This window comes from Dipodomys spectabilis, unplaced genomic scaffold, assembly GCF_019054845.1.
Source record: "Dipodomys spectabilis isolate Male_0828 unplaced genomic scaffold, ASM1905484v1 ptg000002l, whole genome shotgun sequence".
In the NCBI taxonomy this organism is placed as follows: Eukaryota; Metazoa; Chordata; class Mammalia; order Rodentia; family Heteromyidae; genus Dipodomys; species Dipodomys spectabilis.
Window position 1 is genome coordinate 15374126 of NW_024870679.1, and position 20766 is coordinate 15394891.

The 20766-nt window shown below is 46.2% G+C and overlaps 1 protein-coding gene across 1 annotated transcript in view; it reads left to right on the forward strand.

Annotated features, from left to right (window-relative positions):
- Abca4 (ATP binding cassette subfamily A member 4) overlaps positions 1-20766 on the forward strand; it is a 127959-nt gene that overhangs the window by 82126 nt on the left and 25067 nt on the right. The window contains exons 23-34 of the mRNA XM_042683963.1: positions 1007-1200; positions 2884-2965; positions 6973-7178; positions 7805-7853; positions 9298-9554; positions 10376-10500; positions 10880-10978; positions 12226-12412; positions 17190-17284; positions 19243-19275; positions 20153-20258; positions 20380-20454. Of these exons, the coding sequence (XP_042539897.1) occupies positions 1007-1200; positions 2884-2965; positions 6973-7178; positions 7805-7853; positions 9298-9554; positions 10376-10500; positions 10880-10978; positions 12226-12412; positions 17190-17284; positions 19243-19275; positions 20153-20258; positions 20380-20454 (1508 nt within the window). The remainder of the gene's footprint in view (positions 1-1006; positions 1201-2883; positions 2966-6972; positions 7179-7804; positions 7854-9297; positions 9555-10375; positions 10501-10879; positions 10979-12225; positions 12413-17189; positions 17285-19242; positions 19276-20152; positions 20259-20379; positions 20455-20766) is intronic.

Below are 20766 nucleotides of genomic sequence, written 5' to 3' on the forward strand. Positions count from 1 at the left end.
GAAGTTTTGAGTTCAAGTCTCTTGAGATACTTACCTCAACAGAAATAAGAAGTCACCAGTGGTACAGCCTTACTTCCCAAAATATTCTAGAAAGTTCTCTCAGTCCGTAGTCCCACACTCTGCAACAATGAATGCAGTACCGAATGAAACTCCCCTGTGACCAGAGGGACGGATGTCACCTACAAACATCCCAAGCAGCCACTCGGGACCGAGCGTGAGGGCAACTCACAGTGTCAGACCTTGGAGATGGAAATGTCTCCCAGTAGGACCTTCATCCATTTATCCCAAGCTCCTCCCAAGGACCCAAATCCGCAAGACACAGCAGGTAGAGCTCAGAGGAGCCCCTAAAATGACAGTGCGGTTCCTGGGTAGCCCAGAGATTTCTCCACTCTGTTTGCACTGTACCTACCCTGTGTCTTCCATTGAAGGCACCTTATTGAACTCCTTATGACTGCTCTCTTCCAATGACCTCTCCAACTAGTAAGAGTATGCTTGTGTGTGTGTGTGTGTGTGTGTGTGTGTGTGTTCTAGGGCTTATACTTAAGGTCTTGCATTCTTGCCTGGCTTTTTGCTCAAGGCTAGCACTGTACCACTTGAACCACACCTCTACTTTCAGCTTTTTGCTGGCTAATTGTCTGAGCTGGTTTGGAACTGAGATCCTCAGATCTCAGCCTCCTGAGTGGCTAGGCTTGCAGGCATGAGCCACCAGCACCTAGATGAAGCAGAGCCTAATGCCACTGAGCATGTGCATGCTGACTTATTGGCTGTGTTCCATATGTGGTGATTTACTGGCATCGCACCTCTGCATGATGAAGAGACACTGTTTGGCAGTGCTGGAGAGACTCCAGGACACTGAAATGTCAACTTCCTTCTTACTGTGCTTATGCCCTGACACGTATTGCAGAATTAGGCCATGTTGCTTTCCTCAAGGTCTCCTAGCCCATCCTCTCCCAAGCCCGCCCCGTGCCCTGTCTGCCTGGTGACACCACCACCCCCACCCCCGCAGGGAGAACCATCATCATGTCCACGCACCACATGGACGAGGCAGACCTCCTAGGGGACCGCATCGCCATCATTTCCCAGGGCAGGCTCTACTGCTCGGGCACCCCGCTCTTCCTGAAGAACTGCTTCGGCACAGGCTTCTATTTGACCTTAGTTCGCAAGATGAAAAACATCCAGAGTCAAAGAGGTGGTTGTGAGGTACGTACATGTGTGCCCAGAGAAGCACCTCATCCTGAGGGCTCCAGATGTTCCACTCGGGCTGTAGCTGGCAGACTCAGAGCCTCAGATTCACTCAGCTTGCTTGCTCACAGTTGGCATGCTGCCACATGAGCCATGCCCTCAGTCCAGCTTTTGATTGGTTAATTGGTAATGAAGTCTCTAGGACTGTTCTGCCCAGGCTGGCTTTGAACCTCAATCCTTCAGATCTCAGCCTCCTGAGTAGCTAAGAGTACAGGCACGATCCACTGGAGCCTGGTGAAACAACTAGTTTTAAACAATCTGAAGTCATTTATACACTAGCATCTCAAACTACTTCTCTAGTTTGGTGCAATATAAGAACAAGTGTGTAATGCTCCCAGGTTAGACTGCTTTAAGAATCATCATTTACATTGCTGCACTATTCACAATGGCCAAGTTATAGAAGCAGCCCAGATGCCCTGCAACAGATAAGCAGCTCCAAAAAATGCATGAGAGAATTTTACACAGCCATAAAAAAAAGAATAAGATTATCATTTGCAGGGAAAAGGATGGACCTAGAACAAGTCAGGTTAAGTGAGGTAAGCCAAGCTCAGAGAGGCAAACAGTGCATGTTTACTCTCATATGCAAAAGCTAGATCTAACATACACTAGAACATGGTACATTATGCAAGACTCTAGGCATTCACACCCAGTGATACCAAAGGAAGCTACTCTCAGGAGAGGAACACAAAAGCATAATGCCTATGTACATCTGATCATATAAAATATTTATCAAAAAGGAGAAAACGATTCATCATTTAAGCATTCTTTTTTTTGTCATTCCAATATTCATGATGCCTAACTAACCCTGATCTCCAGTGGTAAATGAAATCTAAGGAAAGACTCATTGACAACAAAGTCCTCACAGTGATGAAGCCCCTCCAAATGCTAACTAGCAAAAAACCCTGCTGGGCATATCAGTAAACCCAGTTTCAGGTCTGGCCTGCCATGACCTTATTCATTCCTTGCTGTTGTCTTTCTCCACATGGAAAACAAAACTCATGACCTCCGTCCCTTGCTCTTTAGAACTGACTGTCCACCGGGCTTCTGAAAAACAGGCACCGCCCACACTCGGGATGTCACAGGTGTTACCATGTAGCTCTGTCCATGTCTCTAGTGGAAGGGGCTGCTGTAGGTCTCCCTGTTCCAGACAGATTTTCTCAGCCCAGTGTGCACCCAGGAAAGGGAAAAACACAATGCCCCGCCCCCTGCCAGCCCACCCAGAGCCATCACTTGATGAGGGACAACCCAAAGGGAGGCTTTGAGGTTCTCATTCTCTGTCTGACTCACACATGCTCCAAGATAAAATCAAGAGTCGACGCCCTCCAAATATGCAGATCAATGAACAGATTAAATAGCGCAGAAACAAAAATGTGTGGACCGCAGTTGGCAGTGAGAAATAAACAAAAGCAGAGGGCGGGGGCAGTTGGCATGGCAGAGATGCTGTCATTGATAGATGCATCTTTTAAAAAAAGTATTGTTGTTGTAAAGGTGATGTACAGAGGGGCTACAGTTCCATCAGGCAGGTAAAGAGTACAGTTCTTTTTGGACTAGCCCTTCCCTAGCTCACTCTTATTTGTTCCCTCCCATCCTCTCTCGCAAATGATACCCATCTAGCCAGCCATTCCCATCCATCTGTTGTAGGGAACCTGCAGCTGTGCGTCGAAGGGCTTCTCCAGGTGTCCAGCTCGAGTGGATGAGATCACTGAAGAACAAGTCTTGGACGGTAAGGGCTGGCGCAGGCCATACCTCATTCCAGCCCAGCAACATCTGGGCACGTCTTGTTGGGATGCCTTGTATTAGAACAAAGCGAACTCTTGGTGTACATCTCAGGCTGGAGGTCATACAAGTGTGCATTTCTTCTTCGAGCTACTTTCTCTTCTTCCTCCATTCCCAAAGGGATTTCGAAGTCATGCTTATAAGGGCCCCATCCCTTCGGTTGCAGGGTCCAGTCTGTTCATTCGGTGCCCTCATCCAAGTTAGGGCTAGGTTCCTGGGATCTTCCAGTCCCCAGGGAACATGCCTATCTGGAGACAGTCTCTCCTAAAGGTGTGCCACGCGCCCTCTGGTGGAATGACTGGGACACACAAGTCTTTAACAGTGCATTTTTGGAGCATCTGAGAACGCTTGGGTGGACAGCAGGTCTAATGTAATGTCACACTCCTCCATCCCTCCCTGTAGTTTTCCCAGCTTTCTAATGCTTCTCCCTTGAACTGGGGTGCACTGACTCACAGGTGCACCCCCATCTCCAAGGAGATGCAGTAAAGAAGCTATCACTGTGTAAGTGAGGGCTCATGGGTAGGATCTGAGCCTAGGAATCCAGAAAGTTTGCTAACAACTCTGCATTTTCTGCTAATGCCCAACCTCATGGCTATCATGGGGAATCTCTGCAGATAGAATACCACACACCCTACAATGTCAAGTAGAAGCAAAACTAAAGTTAGTGCTAAAGGAGACAAAATATCTGCTCATCAAAGAAAACAATTGATTTTCTATTTGCCACAGTTTTTCCCACCTAAACCTAAATAGCTTACTAAGAAAAACCTGGCAATTCAAGATACTATATATGTTTTATGCTGAAAGCTTGAAAGGGAATGTCCAGAGTTTCATTAGTATTCACTGCCCTGTGCCATACCTCTTCCCTGTATACTAACAGAACTTGTGAAGAGCAGAAAGCAGCATTCCAGGTTCCAGAGAATGTTTGTGCCTTGCTCTGGGCCTTACCCAGCTTTCTGAAGATTCCTCCTAAGAATCTTGGTCTTTCTTTCTTCCTTCTTTTCCTTCCTTCCATCCTTCATTCCTTCCTTCCTTCGTTCCTTCCTTTCTTCCTTTCCCCGCCCCTCTCTCTTTCTTTCTTTCTTATGTTAGTATTAGGGCTTAAACTCAGGGCCTAGGCCCCATCCCTGAGCTTTTTCGGCTCAATACTAGTGCTGTACCACTTGAGCCACAGCTCCACTTCCAGACTTTCCTGCCAGGCTGGCTTTGAACTACAATCCTCAGATCTCAGCCTCCTGAGTTGCTAAGATTACAGGCATACCTCATCAGTGCCCAGAAATTTTTGTATTTTTAAAATAATACTAACATATTTAATTAGTTTAATTAGTCTACCCAAATGAAGTTGGAAACAGCCTGCTTGGCTGGGATGACAGGGGTTTTTGTAGTCTTGGTTCAATATGGTTTTCTTTATTGCTTTTCTTTCTTCTCCTTCTCCTTTTCTTCTTATTCTTTGTGGTACTTTATGGGTAAGCACTTTACTACCAAAAACTGTAGCTTTAATTCTTTAGGGATTTTTTTTTTTTTTTGGTCAGTCATGGTGCCTGAACTCTGGGCCTGGGCACTGTCCCTCAGCTCTTCAGCTCAAGGCCAGCGCTCTACCACTTGAGCCACAGCTCTACTTCCGACTTTTTCTGCTTACATGGTGCTGAGGAATCGAACTCAGGGCCTCATGCATGCAAGGCAAGCGCTCTACCATTGAGCCACCTTCTCAGGTGGGATTTTGTGGAATTTTATGGAATTTTGTGTGCGTGTGTCAGTCGTGGGCACAATCCCTGAGCTCTTTTGCTCAAGGCTAGCGTTCTACCACTTTGAGCCATAGCTCTACTTCTCAAGGACTTTCCTGCTAGGGCTGGCTTCAAACAACGATCCTTGGATCTCAGTCTCCTGAATAGCTAGGATTACTGGCATGTGCCACTGGCGCTTAGCAAGGCAATTAAAGAAATTTAAAAAAAAACAAAAAAACCTTCTTTGTGTAGAACAAATATGCCATGAGTAGTGGGACCTGCAGTGAATCTACCCTCTAAGAAAGGAGAGATCACTTTGAGCCCTGCTGAACTCTCTGACTGGCTTTTCCCTCCCTTACACATGCTCCTCCCACACTCACAGACTGGCTACTTCTCAAAGGCTGACACACATCTAAGACACACATCTAAGACACACTTCCGGGAATCCAATGACTTTGATTCCATTTCCTTCCTCGGAGAACAATTAACACAGCCCCTACAGACCTAATGGGGCAAAGCTGGGCCTACAAGAATCTCCCAGGCTGGATGAAGTCATTCATAATGAAAGACAATCCAGTCTAATTCGCCACACAACAAGCCTTCCAGCCGGCTAAGTAGAAGGACCTTGGCTGAAAGCAAGAAATTTTTCCACCTGAGTCCATTTTTTTTTTAAAGAAGTAAAGAATCTAGGGGGTGCTGCTGACTCTAAAATAATATTAAAAAAAAAAAAAAAAAAAAGCTTCTAGCCAGGCTCTAGAGGCTCACACCTGTAATCCTAGCTACTCAGGAAGCTGAGATCTGAGGATCTCGGTTCAAAGGCAGCCCAGGCAGGAAAGTCTGTGAGGCTCTTGGCTCCAATTAACCACCAGAAAACAGGAAGCAGCGCCGTGGCTCAAGTGGTAGAGCGCTTGCTTAGTGCTGAAGAGCTGAGGGACAGCGCCCAGGCCCAGAGTTCAAGCTCCATGGCCAACAAAAACAAACAAAAACAAACAAACAACAACAACAAAAAAAAACCAGCTTCCAAAAAATTCACGTTCTGAGTTTTCAGAACATGAGTTCCCCTCTGACCTATCTCTCAAGATAACACACAGCAAACTCTGCCTTCAAATATTTGCCTTAAGGTTATTAAAATTGGGTTTTTAATGTTAAAGTAATACATGCTTGTGCTTCAAATCTGTTCTGGTTGTGGGAGCCCAGTCTCCATGCTATATGCCTCTTGTTCTTCCCCACCCCCAGTCCGCGGTCTCAGCCTCCTTCTGCAGTTCCTAGGAGCTAACTGGGTGTAAGTGAGACTAGGCATGCGCATGTGCTAGGAAAGAGACCCCTGCTTGTCAGGTATGTCCTTTGGAGAACTTCCCTATAGCTTGTTTGGGCCAGACCAGGAAAAGGAAATCAACTTTGGCTTAACTCATTTTTTTTTTAAATTTTAGGTCAGGGGAGCCTTGAACTAGGGGCTGGGTACTGTCCTTTAGCTTTTTTACTCAAGGCTGGTCTAGTGCTCTACCACTTGAGCCACACTTCCACTTCCAGCTTTTTGCTGGTTCATTGGAGCTATGAGTCTCATACTTTCCTTCTTTGGGCTGGCTTCAAGCCATGATCCTCAGATCTCATCCTCCTGAGTAGCTAAAATTACAGGTATGAGCCACCAGCACCCAACTTAACTATTGAGGGCTTAGTGAATGAGAACAAGCACAGTGGCAAAGAACTTTCTTCCCTGAGCTGATGCTCATGGTCACAGCAGCCAATACTTCCCTGTGTGCCTAGGGCTTGAACTCAGGACCTGAGCACTGTCCCTAAGCTTCTTTTGCTTAAGGCTCTACCACCAGAGCCACAGCGCCACTTCCGGCTTTTTCTGTGTATGTGGTACTGAGGAATTGAACTCAGGGCTTCATGCATGCAAGGCAAACACTCTACCTAAGCCACCTTCCCATCTTGGATTAACTTTCTTAAACAGTTAGGAAGTGAAGACAGATGAGGAAGCCAGGGTAGAAGCATAACAACAGCACAAGGACCCCATTGTGCAGAGAGCCCCTAGGGAGGGCTTTTGCTTCCGCCATAGTGCCGTTAGCCCAAAATAGACTTGATGAGCAGCAATCCTCTGGATTCCTGGTGAGTGACAGACACATACCCCTTTCCCCCAAGGAGGAGGAAGAAGAGACCAGGAGTCCTGGGCTATCACAGTCTTCCCAGTTCTAGAACATCCAATGAGCACCATTCTCTTTCCTTTTCCCAGGGGATGTAAATGAGCTGAAGGACTTGGTTCGGCACCATGTTCCAGAAGCCAAGCTGGTGGAATGCATTGGTCAAGAACTTATCTTCCTTCTGCCTAATAAGAATTTCAAGCAGAGAGCGTATGCCAGCCTTTTCAGAGAGCTAGAGGAGACGCTGGCTGACTTGGGGCTCAGCAGTTTTGGAATTTCTGACACTCCCCTGGAAGAGGTAAAGTAGACATGCCGGCTGGTTTCTGTCCAATGCCCAAAAAAAGGGGAGAGGGGGGTAAAGGAGAAGGGTTTCCTTTGTCAAAGTCTCACACTAGATCAAGTTTAGAAAAGAAAAGGCCTCCCCAGGTGCCAGTGGCTCACTCCTAGCTACTCAGGAGGCTGAGATGTGAGGATCGAGGTTCAAAGCCAGCCTGGGCAGGGAAGTCCATGAGACTCTTATCTCCAATAAGCCATCAGAAAACCGGAAGTGGTGCTGTGACTCCTAGTGGTAGAGCGCTAGCCTTGAAAAAAAAGAGCAATCAAGCCCTGAGTTCAAGACCCACAAACAACGACAGCAAAAAGCAAGCAAGCAAGCAAGAAAAGCCCTCATTCCCCACCTAAGCAAAGCAACTCCCTTCATTATTGGCTTACATCCTTTCTCCTTGCATGCATATGTTACCCACCTGGGGTCATTGTAGACTTCAGTTTTTATATTTATACAAGACTAGCTTCTTCCATCAAGAGTCCTAATGTATTTTCTCCTGATGAAGCAATAGCCCACAAAACAGAATCAGGTTTAGGTTTTGTTTTGTTTAGACTGTGGAAATGTCTGCACCAAATGCCCCCTTGTGTATTTCTCAACAGATTTTTCTGAAGGTCACGGAGGACTCTGATGCGGGATCTCTATTTGCCGGTACGATATGGGGGCAGTGGCTGGTCCCGCTCCTCGGCTCCAAGCTCTAGCTTGAAAATCTAAGGCAAAAGTAACAAAACCCAGATAAGTCCTTGGGAGTATCCTAACTTCAAATGACAGGCCATGTGCCTTCGGATGACAAAGGAATGAGAAATGCAGTCTAGATAGGAACCTTCTAGATGAATCAGGATTTATATCCAGGTTGGATGTGTAGCTTTCTACCTAAACTCTCATCCCGGATTTCTAGTCTCTTGCTCATCACCGCCCTCATCTCCAGCAGGCCTCTGATCCATTCCTGTCTGTATGAGTGACAGCCCATCATCCTCAGAGATAACAGTGACAGTTAATACAACCCAGAAGCCAGCTGGAGTGGCCTGGCTCCTTTGAGATTAAGATAAAAACCATTCGGAACACTCATTTAGGAGCCTATGGCCTTTGAAACTGGAGGGACCGACATTCCTATGGATTCTGAGAGTCTCTCTTCTCTCTACTACTTCTGTCTACCTTGGCTCCTTCCTCACAAAGCAATGAGTGTGATGGACATCACTGCAGAAGAGGAGGATGGAGAAATGGAAGCGAGGGGCAACGCATCTGCCATAGCACAAGCCCCTTCTGACAGAACAAAAGGCATCAGCCCCCTGCTGGGCCACTCTCTCCCTTCTCCTCCACACAATTATGTGTAGCAATTATTCCCTGCAGCCTGACAACACCCCCAGGCTGCCTCCTCTGGCCTGCTGTGGTGCCTCAGAGAGTTTCTCACTAGACACATTGTTTTCTCCCTCCGGGGTAAAATAAGATGGGTTTCCTCTGGCTTCAAGTCACTCCAGGCATCTGTCACCTATGCATAGAACTACCAAAACAGCCTGCATGGGCTCCAGCCCACTGGTGGCCAAAAGAGGCAGCTATCCCGGCCTAATGGGAATGGGGTGAGATGAGGAGAAGGAATCTTCTGGAAAGGATAGAAGTCATTCACCACAGGACCCAGGTTTCCTTTGGAGCTTTGTAAATAGACATTGAATGCTTTCAGCTTATCCAAAGCCAAAGATTTACATGAATGAAGAACAGAATGCAAATATGTTCCAGGCGCTGGTGGCTCACGCCTGTAATCTTAGCTACTCAAGAGACTGAGATCTGAGGATCACGGTTCAAAGCCAGCCTGGGCAGGAAAGTCCGTGAGACTCTTATCTCCAATTAACCACCAGAAAATCAGAAGTGGCGCTGTGACTCAAGTGGTAGAGAGCTAGCCTTGAGCTGAAGAGCTGAGGGACAGTGCTCAGGCCCAGAGTTCAGGCCCCATGACCAACAATACACACACACACACACACACACACACACACACACAATTAACCTATATATGTGGCATTTTGTTACAGCTCTATAGGAAATAGAAAAAATCACATTCCCTGTGTGCCTTTCCCAATTATTGTTTAATCTCCCCAAACAGGTGGCACTCAGCAGAAAAAGGAACCCACCACTCTCCGACACCCCTATTTGGGTTCCAACAAGAAAGGGGGGCAGCCTCCCCACACCTGCTCCCCTGGGCAGGCTGCCCCCTCTGAGGGCCAGACTTCTCCTCCGGAGCCAGAGGACTCCAGTCCCCCACTCAACACGGGCACCCGGCTAGTCTTCCAGCACGTGCAGGCTCTGCTGGTCAAGCGATTCCACCACACGCTCCGCAGCTACAAGGACTTCCTGGCCCAGGTACTACATTGGCCAGGGCTGGCTACGCCCTCTCCTGAACATCCAAGCACTTGTGCTCAGGCACAGCCCAGTGCCTTCCAGATCCGCCCTGCTTTCCTTCCTCCTCGGTTCTTGACAATGCAAACCCTTGTTTAGTATTGGACATCACTTAGCAAGAGCCAATTTCATAATGCTTTCATTTTTTTACACTAAAGGGTCAAGTTATATTTTCAGTTGTTTGGGCAATGACCTTCCGTTGTTCTTTTTTTGTTTTTAAATTTCTTGGGTGTTTTATTCATCCAGAAAAAAAAAAAAGAAAGAAATATTCCAAGAATAACAAGCAGGTGTTTGCTCTTTGAACTAACTTCCTTTTAACCTTGGCTGAGCATGACTACATTCTTTTTTTTTTTTTTTTGTCAATTGTGGGGCCTGAACTCTGGGCCTGGGTGCTGTCCCTCAGCTCTATCAGCTCAAAGTGATCACTCTACCACTTGAGCCACAGCACCACTTCTGGCTTTTTTCTGCTTACGTGGTGCCGAGGAGTTGAACCCAGGGCCTCATGCATGCGAGGCAAGCACTCTACCACAGAGCCAACTTCCCAGCCATGACTACATTCTTCAATGGCTCCAGGAATATTCTGTTTGCTTTCCAGCCCCAGAAGGCTGGCGTTCCCATTAGAAGCAATCAGATAAGAAGCAGCTCAAGACAGTGAGCGTATGTGTGTGTGTGTGTGTGTGTGTGTGTGTGTGTGTGTGTGTGTGTGTGTGTGTGTACACCCAGGTGTGCCTGCTTGCCATCACTCACACCACCGCCCGCGTTTCCACGCTCCTCCTCCTCCTCAGATCGTGCTCCCTGCCACGTTTGTGTTTCTGGCTCTGATGTTGTCCATCATCGTGCCTCCTTTTGGGGAATTTCCTGCTTTGACCCTTCACCCCTGGATGTATGGGAAGCAGTACACATTCTTCAGGTGCGCAGACTCTCCCAAGTTTGCCAGCATCCTGCCTGGGGTGGGACTCCTGGACCAAACGCTTCTTGGCAGGGGCCCTGGGCTGCCCTCAAGGAGGGAAGGTAATGTCCCAGTCACTACTTAGAAAGGAGCCACCAAGCGGAAGGGGAAAAGGGAAAGAGGGTGTGAAGCTTAAGAAAGTGGGGCAAAGCTCCATCTCACTGGGGTGCATATGATCTGCCATCAGAAGTCTGGGGGAGAGGGAAGCCTACGCTACTCCCAGGAGACCTGCAACCATCCTAAGGCAGCACTGATGGTCTCCAGTTCATTCATGCCTGCTGGTAGGGTTTCATCTCAGTCCTACGACCATCCCACCCTCTGCTTCTCTCCCTCTGCGCAGCATGGATGAGCCGGGCAGCGAGCGCCTTGCAGAACTGGCAGACGTTCTCCTAAACAAGCCAGGCTTTGGCAACCGCTGCTTGAAGGAAGAATGGCTCCCGTAAGTCCCTCTGCCTTAACACCAACAATACCCCTGGGAGATGCCAGAGCTGGGGTCCAGGCTGGCGGGACTGGAAGAGACCTCTCCATCCTGTTGCATGCATGTTTATGTGTGTGTGTGTGTGTGTGTGTGTGTGTGTGTGTGTGTACACATATGTGTATACATATACACATATACATGTATGCATATATACATGCACACGGGCATATACATATACACATGTGTATGTATACACACATAAATGTATATATGTATATATTTTGTTGTTGTTTATGTGATACCAAAGAATCAAACCCAGGGCCTCATAAATGCTAGGCAAGCACTCTACCACTAAGCCACATTCCCAGCCCCCTATCCTGCTGTATATTAATTGGATCACTTCCTTATCTCTGACCAGCATTGACCCAGCTACTCCTTCAGTACCTATAAATAATACTGATATCATTGGACAGGTCTGTTGGGCTTAACTTAGGTGTTCTCTATGGAGCTCACATACGATTCCTCACAACCCATGTGAAAGGCTTTCAAATGAGGATAAAAGGAAGTAGGAATCTCTGCTACTGTGTAACTGGACCTTAGTTACTTCTACAGGATTACAGGCATGAGCCACCAGCACCTAGTGGGTTCAATATAATTTCACAGTCATCTCTCAACTAACCTTTTTTTTCTTCAAAGCTAGACTGATTTCACATTGATCCTGTATTTGTTTCATCTCTTAACAGCTAGAGATTTTTTGAGCTCCTCCCTGCAAAACAAAACAAAACAAAACAAAAAACTAAGAAAGCCAGGCAACTGGTGGCTCATGCCTATAATCCTAGCTACTCAGGAGGCTGAGATTTGAGGATCAAGATTAAAGCTAACCTGAGCAAGAAAGTCTGTGAGCCTTTTATTTACAATTAAAAAACATAAAGTAAAATAAAACAGAAGTGGAGTTGTACCTCAGGTGGTAGAGCTCTAGCCTTGAGCAAAAGAAGCTCAGCAACATTGCTCAGACACTGAGTTCAAGCCCCAGGACCAGCACACACAATTAATTAATTAATTAATTAAAAGAGATAATTATTTCCAAGTTTCATACCTTGTCAGTCAAGAGAATCCTGGTCTTGCTATTTCTCCAGCAGAAACTCCACAAGAACCATCTAACAATTCAGGGCTCTGGGGAGGAGGGGCTGGTCACCTTTCCTCTCTGGAGATTTTTTAAACATCACCTTTGGAACTGACTGTGGAATATTCTCTCGTTTTTCCATGAGGGAGTACCCGTGCGGCAACTCCACACCCTGGAAGACTCTCTCTGTGTCTCCAAACCTCACCCACCTGTTCCAGAAGCAGAAATGGACGACAGCCAACCCCTCACCCTCCTGCAGATGCAGCACCAGGGAGAAGCTCACCATGCTGCCCGAGTGCCCCGAGGGAGCCGGCGGGCTCCCTCCCCCCCAGGTACCGCTGCCCCCTCCAAAACCAGGGCCTGGGGCTGGGGCCTGTGTGTCATCTCCTGAGCCTGTAGTTCAGACGTGCAAGGGGCCAGACACTGCGCCCTCAATCACCCAGAACAACTCAGTCACCCAGAACAAAAGCTTCCTCCCCCTCCCCCCACTCCTTCTCATCCTCCTCCTCCCTTTTCACCAGTCTTGGGGCTTGAACTCAGGGCCTGGGCACTATTCCTGAGCTTCTTTTGCTCAAGTCTAGCTCCACCACTTGAGCCACAGCACCACTTCTAGCTTTTTCTGTGTATGTGGTACTGAGGCATGGAACCCAAGGCTTCATGTATGCTAGGCAAGCACTCTACCACTGAGCCACATTCCCAGCTCCCCACCCCTAAAACTTCTTTTTTAATCAAATGCATCCTAGTTAATCTTGAAAGGAAAAGTTTTTTAATATTTAAGAGATTGAAGCCAGGCACCAGTGACTCACACCTATAATCCTAGCTACTCAGGAAGTTGAGGTATGAGGATCATGGGCAGTAAAAAGTCTGTGAGACTTTTATTGCCAACTAACCAGAAAAAACAACAGCTGGAAGTGTAGCTATGGCCCAAGTGGTAGAGCGCCATCCTTGAGTGAAAAAAGCTCAGGGACAACACTCAGGTCCTGAGTTCAAACCCCCAAGATAAGCAAAAAACTAATACCTTAAGAGCTTGTACAAATCATATATGCTCATTATGGAAAAATTAGTAAACATAGAGAAGTCTGGAGGAAAAAAAATCATCTCTTGGAAACAAATCATCACTTAGAAAAATAACCATCAAGCCGGGTGCAGGTGGCTCACGCCTGTAATCCTAGCTACTCAGGAAGCTGAGATCTGAGGATCCAGGTTCAAAGCCAGCCCGGGCAGGAAAGTCCAGGAGACTCTTATTTCCAATAAACTACTAGAAAACTGGAAGTGGCGCTGTGGCTCAAGCGGTAGAGCGCTCACCTTGAGCTGAAGAGCGCAGGGACAGTGCCCAGGCCCAGAGTTCAAGCCCCATAACCGACAAAAAAGAAAAAAGAAAGAAAGAAAGAAATAGGGGCTAGGAAGGTGGCTCAGTGGTAGAGCACTTGCCTTGCATGCCTGAGGCCCTGGGTTTGATTCCTCAGCATTACATAAAGAAAAAAGCTGGAAGTGGCACTGTGGCTCAAGTGGTAGAGCGTTGGCCTTGAGCTGAAGAGCTGAGGGACAGAGCCCAGGCCCAGAGTTCAGGCCCCATGACCGGACCCCCCCCCCAAAAAAAAAAAGAAAGAAAGAAAGAACCATCAATAATAGTTGTGGTTTATTCACATGAACAGAATTACAGTTGAAATATTGTCTCTCTGTATATGTGTATACGTGTCAGTACTAAGGCTTGAACTTAAGGCCTGGATGGTGTCCCTTAGGTTTTTTTAACCAAGGATAGCACTCTACCACTTAAGCCACAGCACAGCTTCTGAATTTTTAGTAGTTAATTAGAGATAAGAGTCTCATGGTCTTTCCTGCCTGGACTGACTTTGAACTTCAATCCTCAGATCACAGCTTCTTGAGTCGCTAGAATTATAGGTGTGAGCCACCAATACCCAGCTCCAAAATATTGTCTTAACTCTGGTATCTTCACCTAGTAACGTATCATAAATATACAACTAAGCCAATAACTATACATTTACATAATTTTTAGTACCAATGTGCCATTCCAGCATTTGGATTTCATTTAAGCTATTTAACTAATCTCCCTTTGTTAGTCATTTGAGTTTTCTTTTTTTTCTCTACCATAAATAATGCTATGATATACCTTCAAATGCCCTTACACACACACAGCCAGCAGTGCATCTTTTGCACTCTAGACCTTTTGTGAGGGATTTTAGACAGGGTAGAGAAGATTCACATTGTCTCTGGTTGAAACAGCCTCTCAGCTGACTTGGGACACCTGCTCTCCTGACTTGTCAGTGAATGAACAATTCCCAAGGACGCTGTGTGTTCCGCTGTGGTGGAAGGGTGTAGGCCTAGGTGTCAGAGAGGCCATGCTGCCTCCTTGATCTCTCTGAACCTTTATCTCTTTACCTAGAAGAGGTTGGGGATAAGTGCTAATTTCATAGTATTATTAGGAGGATTTTGTGAAATAATGTGGGTAATGAATTATTTAGGATCAGATTCAACTCAAGCAATGACAACCTTATGCTAGCAGTGGCTTGTTCCTCTCCCATGTTCAAGTTCCTGCCCATGGTCCATCATGTCCTCAGTTGTGCTAAACAGTCCTCCAGCTCATCCGCCTGGGGGGCAAAATCTGTGTTCTAGACAGCGGGAGTGAAGGAGGGATGGAGAAAAAAGAAAGAGAGAGAGAGAGAGAAGACTAAGTGTGCAAGAAAGATTTCCAGAACCTTCCCTTACCTGTCACTGAACAGACCTAGCATCAAAGGAGGCTGGGCTACCATCTTCATTGTTGCAGCCACCCAGAAAAAAAAAAAAAAGGCCCTTTTCTAACAGTGACAGCAGAAAGAACAGATATAAGGCAACTCAATTTCTATATGACGGAATGTTAACCTTCTCCTGCCAATTGTTTTAATACTCTAAAGACATATGTTATTATCAATCTCAGGCAATACAGTCTCCCTATGAAGTATGACTCCACCACAGCAGGTGGCGATCCCAAGGGAAGGAAGGAGGCCACCAGCTTGTTCCCGTTCTCTACTCTCTGAGAGGAAGCCTGGCTTCCATCTGGTTTGAATCAGGTAGCTGTGGTGGCAGCCGTAAGCTGCACATGAAGGTCTCCCCTGGGGTGGGGAGAGCAGGCCAAGCCTTGCTACATGGTGACTGTGCCCTTAGATGAATCTTAACTCCCAGGCTGCCTTTCTAACTTAGAAACTCACCTTCAGTAGGGTTGGTCTATGGTCCCAGGATAGCAATTTAACAAGAAGAAGTTCTAGAAAAGGCAAACCAGTTTTTCCTTCCTGCCTCTACTTCTCACGATCATTCGTGCCTCTGGAAGAAAATAGCATGCACACACACACACACACACACACACACACACACACACACACCCCACATCCACTCCCTCCCTCACTGAAGGACTCTGCCATTCCACTGGGAATAAGAGTAGAGGGCACAGTGCTGAGAGCAATGTGGTGAATTCCTCATCTGGAAAGCAAGATGGCAGATGCGGTGATCTCCATGGGATGCGGTGGTCTCCATGGTCCCTTCCTGCTCTAATTGTGCTTTCAGTGGTGGTGGGTCCTGAGGTGGCCCCAACTGCCAGTACATGTGGAATTGTTTTTTTTTTTCCTCACAGAATTTTAGAAAACAATTTAGCACAAATCATGCCAGACAGCAGCACTTGTTCCAGCCTAGATTCTAGCCAGGGAATTAGGCAGGTCCCTCTGGGTGCCATTGTCAGGGTGACAAGCAGGTGACAGTGTGGCCAGCAGGTGGCAGTGTGGCCTAGAGGAGACAGGTAGGTTCCTGGTCTACACTGGCCATTGACAAGTTCCCAGGGCTAAGTCAGCAAGGTTTCTCAATCTCTGTTTGTGTGTAAATGCTTCTTCCACAAGAGCGTGGGGATTAAGGGAGACAACAGCAACCATCCATCTGACCTGGGCAGGAACAGGAAAGAGCTGCAGTGGATAGGAGACTTTGGGACAGGGAAGGGAGAGAGAAAGCAGATAAGGAAGAAGAGAATATAGAGATGGCCATGGTTTCATGGTACTGCAGTCCCCTCAGCTACCTCCACAAGGCACCCTGGCAGAATAGATGCTTCTTTCTTTCTTTCTTTCTTTCTTTCTTTCTTTCTTTCTTTCTTTCTTTCTTTCTTCCTTCCTTTCTTTCTTTCTTTCTTTCTTTCTTTCTTTCTTTCTTTCTTTCTTTCTGTCTGTCTTTCTGTCTTTCTTTCTGTCTTATTCATGTGTCTATATATTTATTTATTCATTTATTTAGGCCATGGGGCTTGAACTCAGGCCTGGGCACTGTCCCTGAGCTCTTTTGCTTAAGGTTAGCACTCTACCACTTTGAGCCACAGCTCTACTTCCAGCATTTTGGTGATTAAGTCTCACCGTTTCCTGCCCAGGCTGGCTTTGAACCATGATCCTCCGATTTCAGCCTCCTGTATAGCTAGGGTTACAGGTGTAAGCCACCAGAGTCTATCAGCTATGCATTTTTGATCTATGAAAATGGTTAACACAAGAAACTCAATGCTGAGTGTTCCTAGCTATAAGGTGATAGTGCCACCTGGTGGCCCAACTTGTGAATTCCCCAAAACCTTTTGGATAATTCACTTTTCACTTCTAGGAGTGTGGGGTGGGCAGCAGGTGATCTCAGACACAGAGGCAGGGCTTCTGGTAAGCTTTGGCAATGATATCAGATTTGATCTTAGAGTTTACAGGCAAGCAAGGTGGCTGATTTACAGTTTCAAAGCTCAGTCTGTAGCTGGGTGGAGTCTGGAATGTGGCGGATCAATGGTGGCATTCAGGAGGCCGTATGGAAGTTTCCATAGAGGCCTAGGTGAGATGAGTGATGACTTGAACCAGGGTGGCAAATTCGGCACTGAAGAGACACAGATGGGTTGAGATGTAATTTGGAGTTAGCCATTCTGTGTCATCCATGGAGTAGACAGAAAAAGAGGGACCACAGATGAGCGTCGTGTCATGGATGTGGGAACTTGTTGATTCTTTGCTTAGCATCATCCAGCTTCTGAGTCCATAAATTGTTTTTGGAAATGAACAGCAAGCAGCTTCTGTACAGTCTCATATTCCAAAATAATGTGCATGTCTCCTTGCTCAGAGAACACAGCCCAGCACTGAAATCCTACAAGACCTGACTAACAGGAACATTTCTGACTACTTGGTAAAGACGTACCCCGCTCTCATAAGAAGCAGGTAAGAGAAGATCCTTTGATACATCTCATCCCGGCCCCCTGAACACATAGGTTAGGGACAGGAGTTAATCTACTCTTGACAGTTTATCTATGAGCAGGGCAGTAGAGTGTTTCCTTTTTTCAATTGTGAGGGTCTCATCTAACAGAAAAAGCAAGGTAAGGTATATACAAGTAAAATGCAACTTCATTTTGGGTTTTTGTTTGTTTGTTTGTTTCCATGTTTAGGGCAAATTGTCAAAGTTTAACCTGGGCACTATTTTTGTTGTTATTGTTGTACTGAGAGATCTGAATTTAGGGCTTCGTGCTTACTAGGCTGGCATTCTACCATTTGAGCTACATATCTGTCTCTGATTTCTTTGCTAGTTATTTTAGAGATGAGGTCTAGTGAATTTTTCTTCCCAGGGCCTGGCCTTGGACTATGATCCTTCAGATCTCAGCCTTCTAAGTAGCTACAGTGATAAGCTTGAGCCACTGGTACCCAGTTAACCCAAGCACTATTAACAGTTTACTAAAAATATCTGGGCACTGATGGCTTATGCCTGGAATCCTAGCTACCCAGAAGGCTGAGATCTGAGGGTTATGGTTGAAAGCCAGGCCAGGCAAGAAAGTCTGTGAGACTCCTATCTCCAATTAAACACCATAAAAGCCACAAGTGGAGCTGTGGCTCAAGTGGTAGAGAGCCAGCCTTGAATTCAAAAGCTCAGGGACAGTGCCTAGGCCCTGAACTCAAGCCCAAACAACACACACACACACACATATATACACAAGCATACACACATATATAATACAAATTACTATATGATTTTTTAAGCATAGGATTTATTCAATAATACATCCCTATATTTTAACCAGTTAAGAAAGAGAGATAGAGTTTGGTGGGGAAATAAAGGAGAGCAGGCAGAGGAGAAAAAGGATAAGCAAGAAGGAAAATAAAAAGCAAGACAAGAAGACAACTAGATGGTTGGGGGGGGGGGTGTGGAGAGAGCTGGTTGGGCAGCTGCATCATCATACTAGAACTGTACATTATCCCCTGTTACCACTACCTTTGAAGTGGCCATGAACTCTTTCATAACTAGTTCTCTATGCTCTGAGATGGAAGACCTTCAGCAGCCTCTATCAGAAGAGCAAGCAGCCAGGTGAAAAGCATTCCACCAAAAGAATCCCTCCAGAAATGGGATCCAGCCCCTATATTGCTCTCAGGCTTTAACCATGAAACATTCTGTATAATTTTAACAGTATTTCAGTTGCTTCCCCTACCAGATCCATGAAGAAAGGATGAACAGACTGAGAGGATTAGAATATACTACATGCTGTAGCATTAGCAAAACAAGAGTCCCTCCAAGCCCCAAAATGCAAGCAGAAAGCACAGAGCAACAAACAGCATCCACTCTAAACTTTGCCCCATTCTAATCTGAAATACAGAATATTACATTTATTTATTTTATTTGCTTGCTTGCTTGCTTGATGATCCTTGACAATACTAACCCAAGATGACTTGAATTGTGGTATAGGTTTCTTTGCTGCCCTTCTTCCATCATGTCATCTTATCTCTCCTTGTCTGAAAGCTGATGTCTTCACTTCAGGCTGAGAAGCAAGTCAGCACTTCCTCCAGTCTGCAGGGCATTGTTAGAGTCTCTTTTGCCCATGGTAAAAGGGGGAGAGCTGGCATGGTGGTTGCTGTTTTCATACATGGGTTTGGCATGTGACCTGACCACAGAGTAGTCAGAAAGCTGGGCATGCAGGAGAGGATGGGAAAATCTGATCATGGAAGCCGTCACTTCTTTCTCCCAGTGTGGATTCATACTTGTCCTCCCTGGTGGGCCACTTCCACATTGCTTGAGTTTCTGGAAATGCAAAAATATCCCTGAAGACTGAAACACCCCAATGACTATTTAAGAAGGAGAGTTAATCCTGCCATATGTGTGGTTTTTATTGCATGATTTTTTTTCTTTCTTTCAGCTTAAAGAGCAAATTCTGGGTCAATGAACAGAGGTAAAAATATATATACATATACATATATATATATATACATATATATATATGTATATATATATATATTTATCTCCCCTCCTCCCTCTCCCCTACCCCCGCCCCCTACCCCCTGTTGAGCCACAGCACCACTTCCACTTTTCCCGTGGTTAATTGGAGATAAGAGTCTCACAGCCTTTCCTGCCTGGGCTGGATTTGAACTGAGATCCTCAGATCTCAGCCTCCTGAGTAGCTAGGATTGCAAGCATGAGCCACCAGGGCTGGGCATAGAAACTATTCTTTTTTTTTTTTTTTTTTTTGGATCTGGTCGTGGGGCCTGAACTCTGGGCCTGGGCACTGTCCCTCAGCTCTTCAGCTCAAGGCTAGTGCTCTACCACTTGAGCCACAGCGCCACTCCGGCTTTTTTCTTTTTGCTTATGTGGTGCTGAGGAATTGAACCCAGGGCCTCATGCATGCAAGGCAAGCACTCTACCACTGAACCACCTTCCCAGCCCCATAGAAACTATTCTTATAAAAAGTTATAACCTGAAAAAAAAAATTATACCCTGGGCTGAGAATGTGGCTTCGTGGTAGTGATTACCTAGCATGCATGAAGCCCTGGGTTCAATTCCTCAGTACAGCATACACAGAAAAAACCTGAAATGGCACTATGTTTCAAGTGGTAGAATTCTAGCCTTGAGCTGAAGAGCTCAGGGACAGTGCTGAGGCCCAGTGTTCAAGCCCTAAGTCTGACCAAAAAACAAAGAAGGAAAGGAAGAAAGGAAGGAAGGAGAGAGAAAGAGAGTAAGAAAGAGAGAGAGAAAGAAAGAAAGAAGGAGAAAGCAACACAGGTAAACATGAATTTGTGGCACTGACCTGAGGATTTCTTGTTGCCCGGTAGGTATGGAGGAATATCCATTGGAGGAAAACTCCCAGCCATCCCCATTACTGGAGAAGCACTTGTTAGTTTTTTAAGAGACCTTGGCCAGATCATGAATGTGAGCGGGGTATGTATACAGGCTGTGCATTTGAATGGGATTTTTAACTTCCTTATTATGAAATAGAAATTGTCATGAGTACTATAGAAGGGGGAGGGGGACTCTCTCATTTGCTTCTTTGGCTTTCTAGGGCTCTATCACCAGAGAGGCCTCTAAAGAAATACCTGAATTCCTTAAATACCTTGAAACTCAAGACAACATTAAGGTACTTGATAAGTATGATCTGCCCTCATGCCATCTGGGTTTTGTTTGGGGATTTTGTTTGTTTTATGTGCCTGTCTTGGGATTTGAACTCAGGGTGTGGGCACTGTCCCTGAGCTTCTTTTGGTCAAGGCTAGAGCTCTGCTGCTTGAACCACAGTCCCACTTCCAGATTTGGGGGAGTATTTTATTGGCCATATGAGTCTCATGGGTTTTCCTGCCCAGGATGGCTTTGAACTATGATCCTCAAATCTCAACCTCATGAGTAGCTAGGATTACAGGTGTGAGCCACTAGGGCCTGGCACATCTGGTTATTC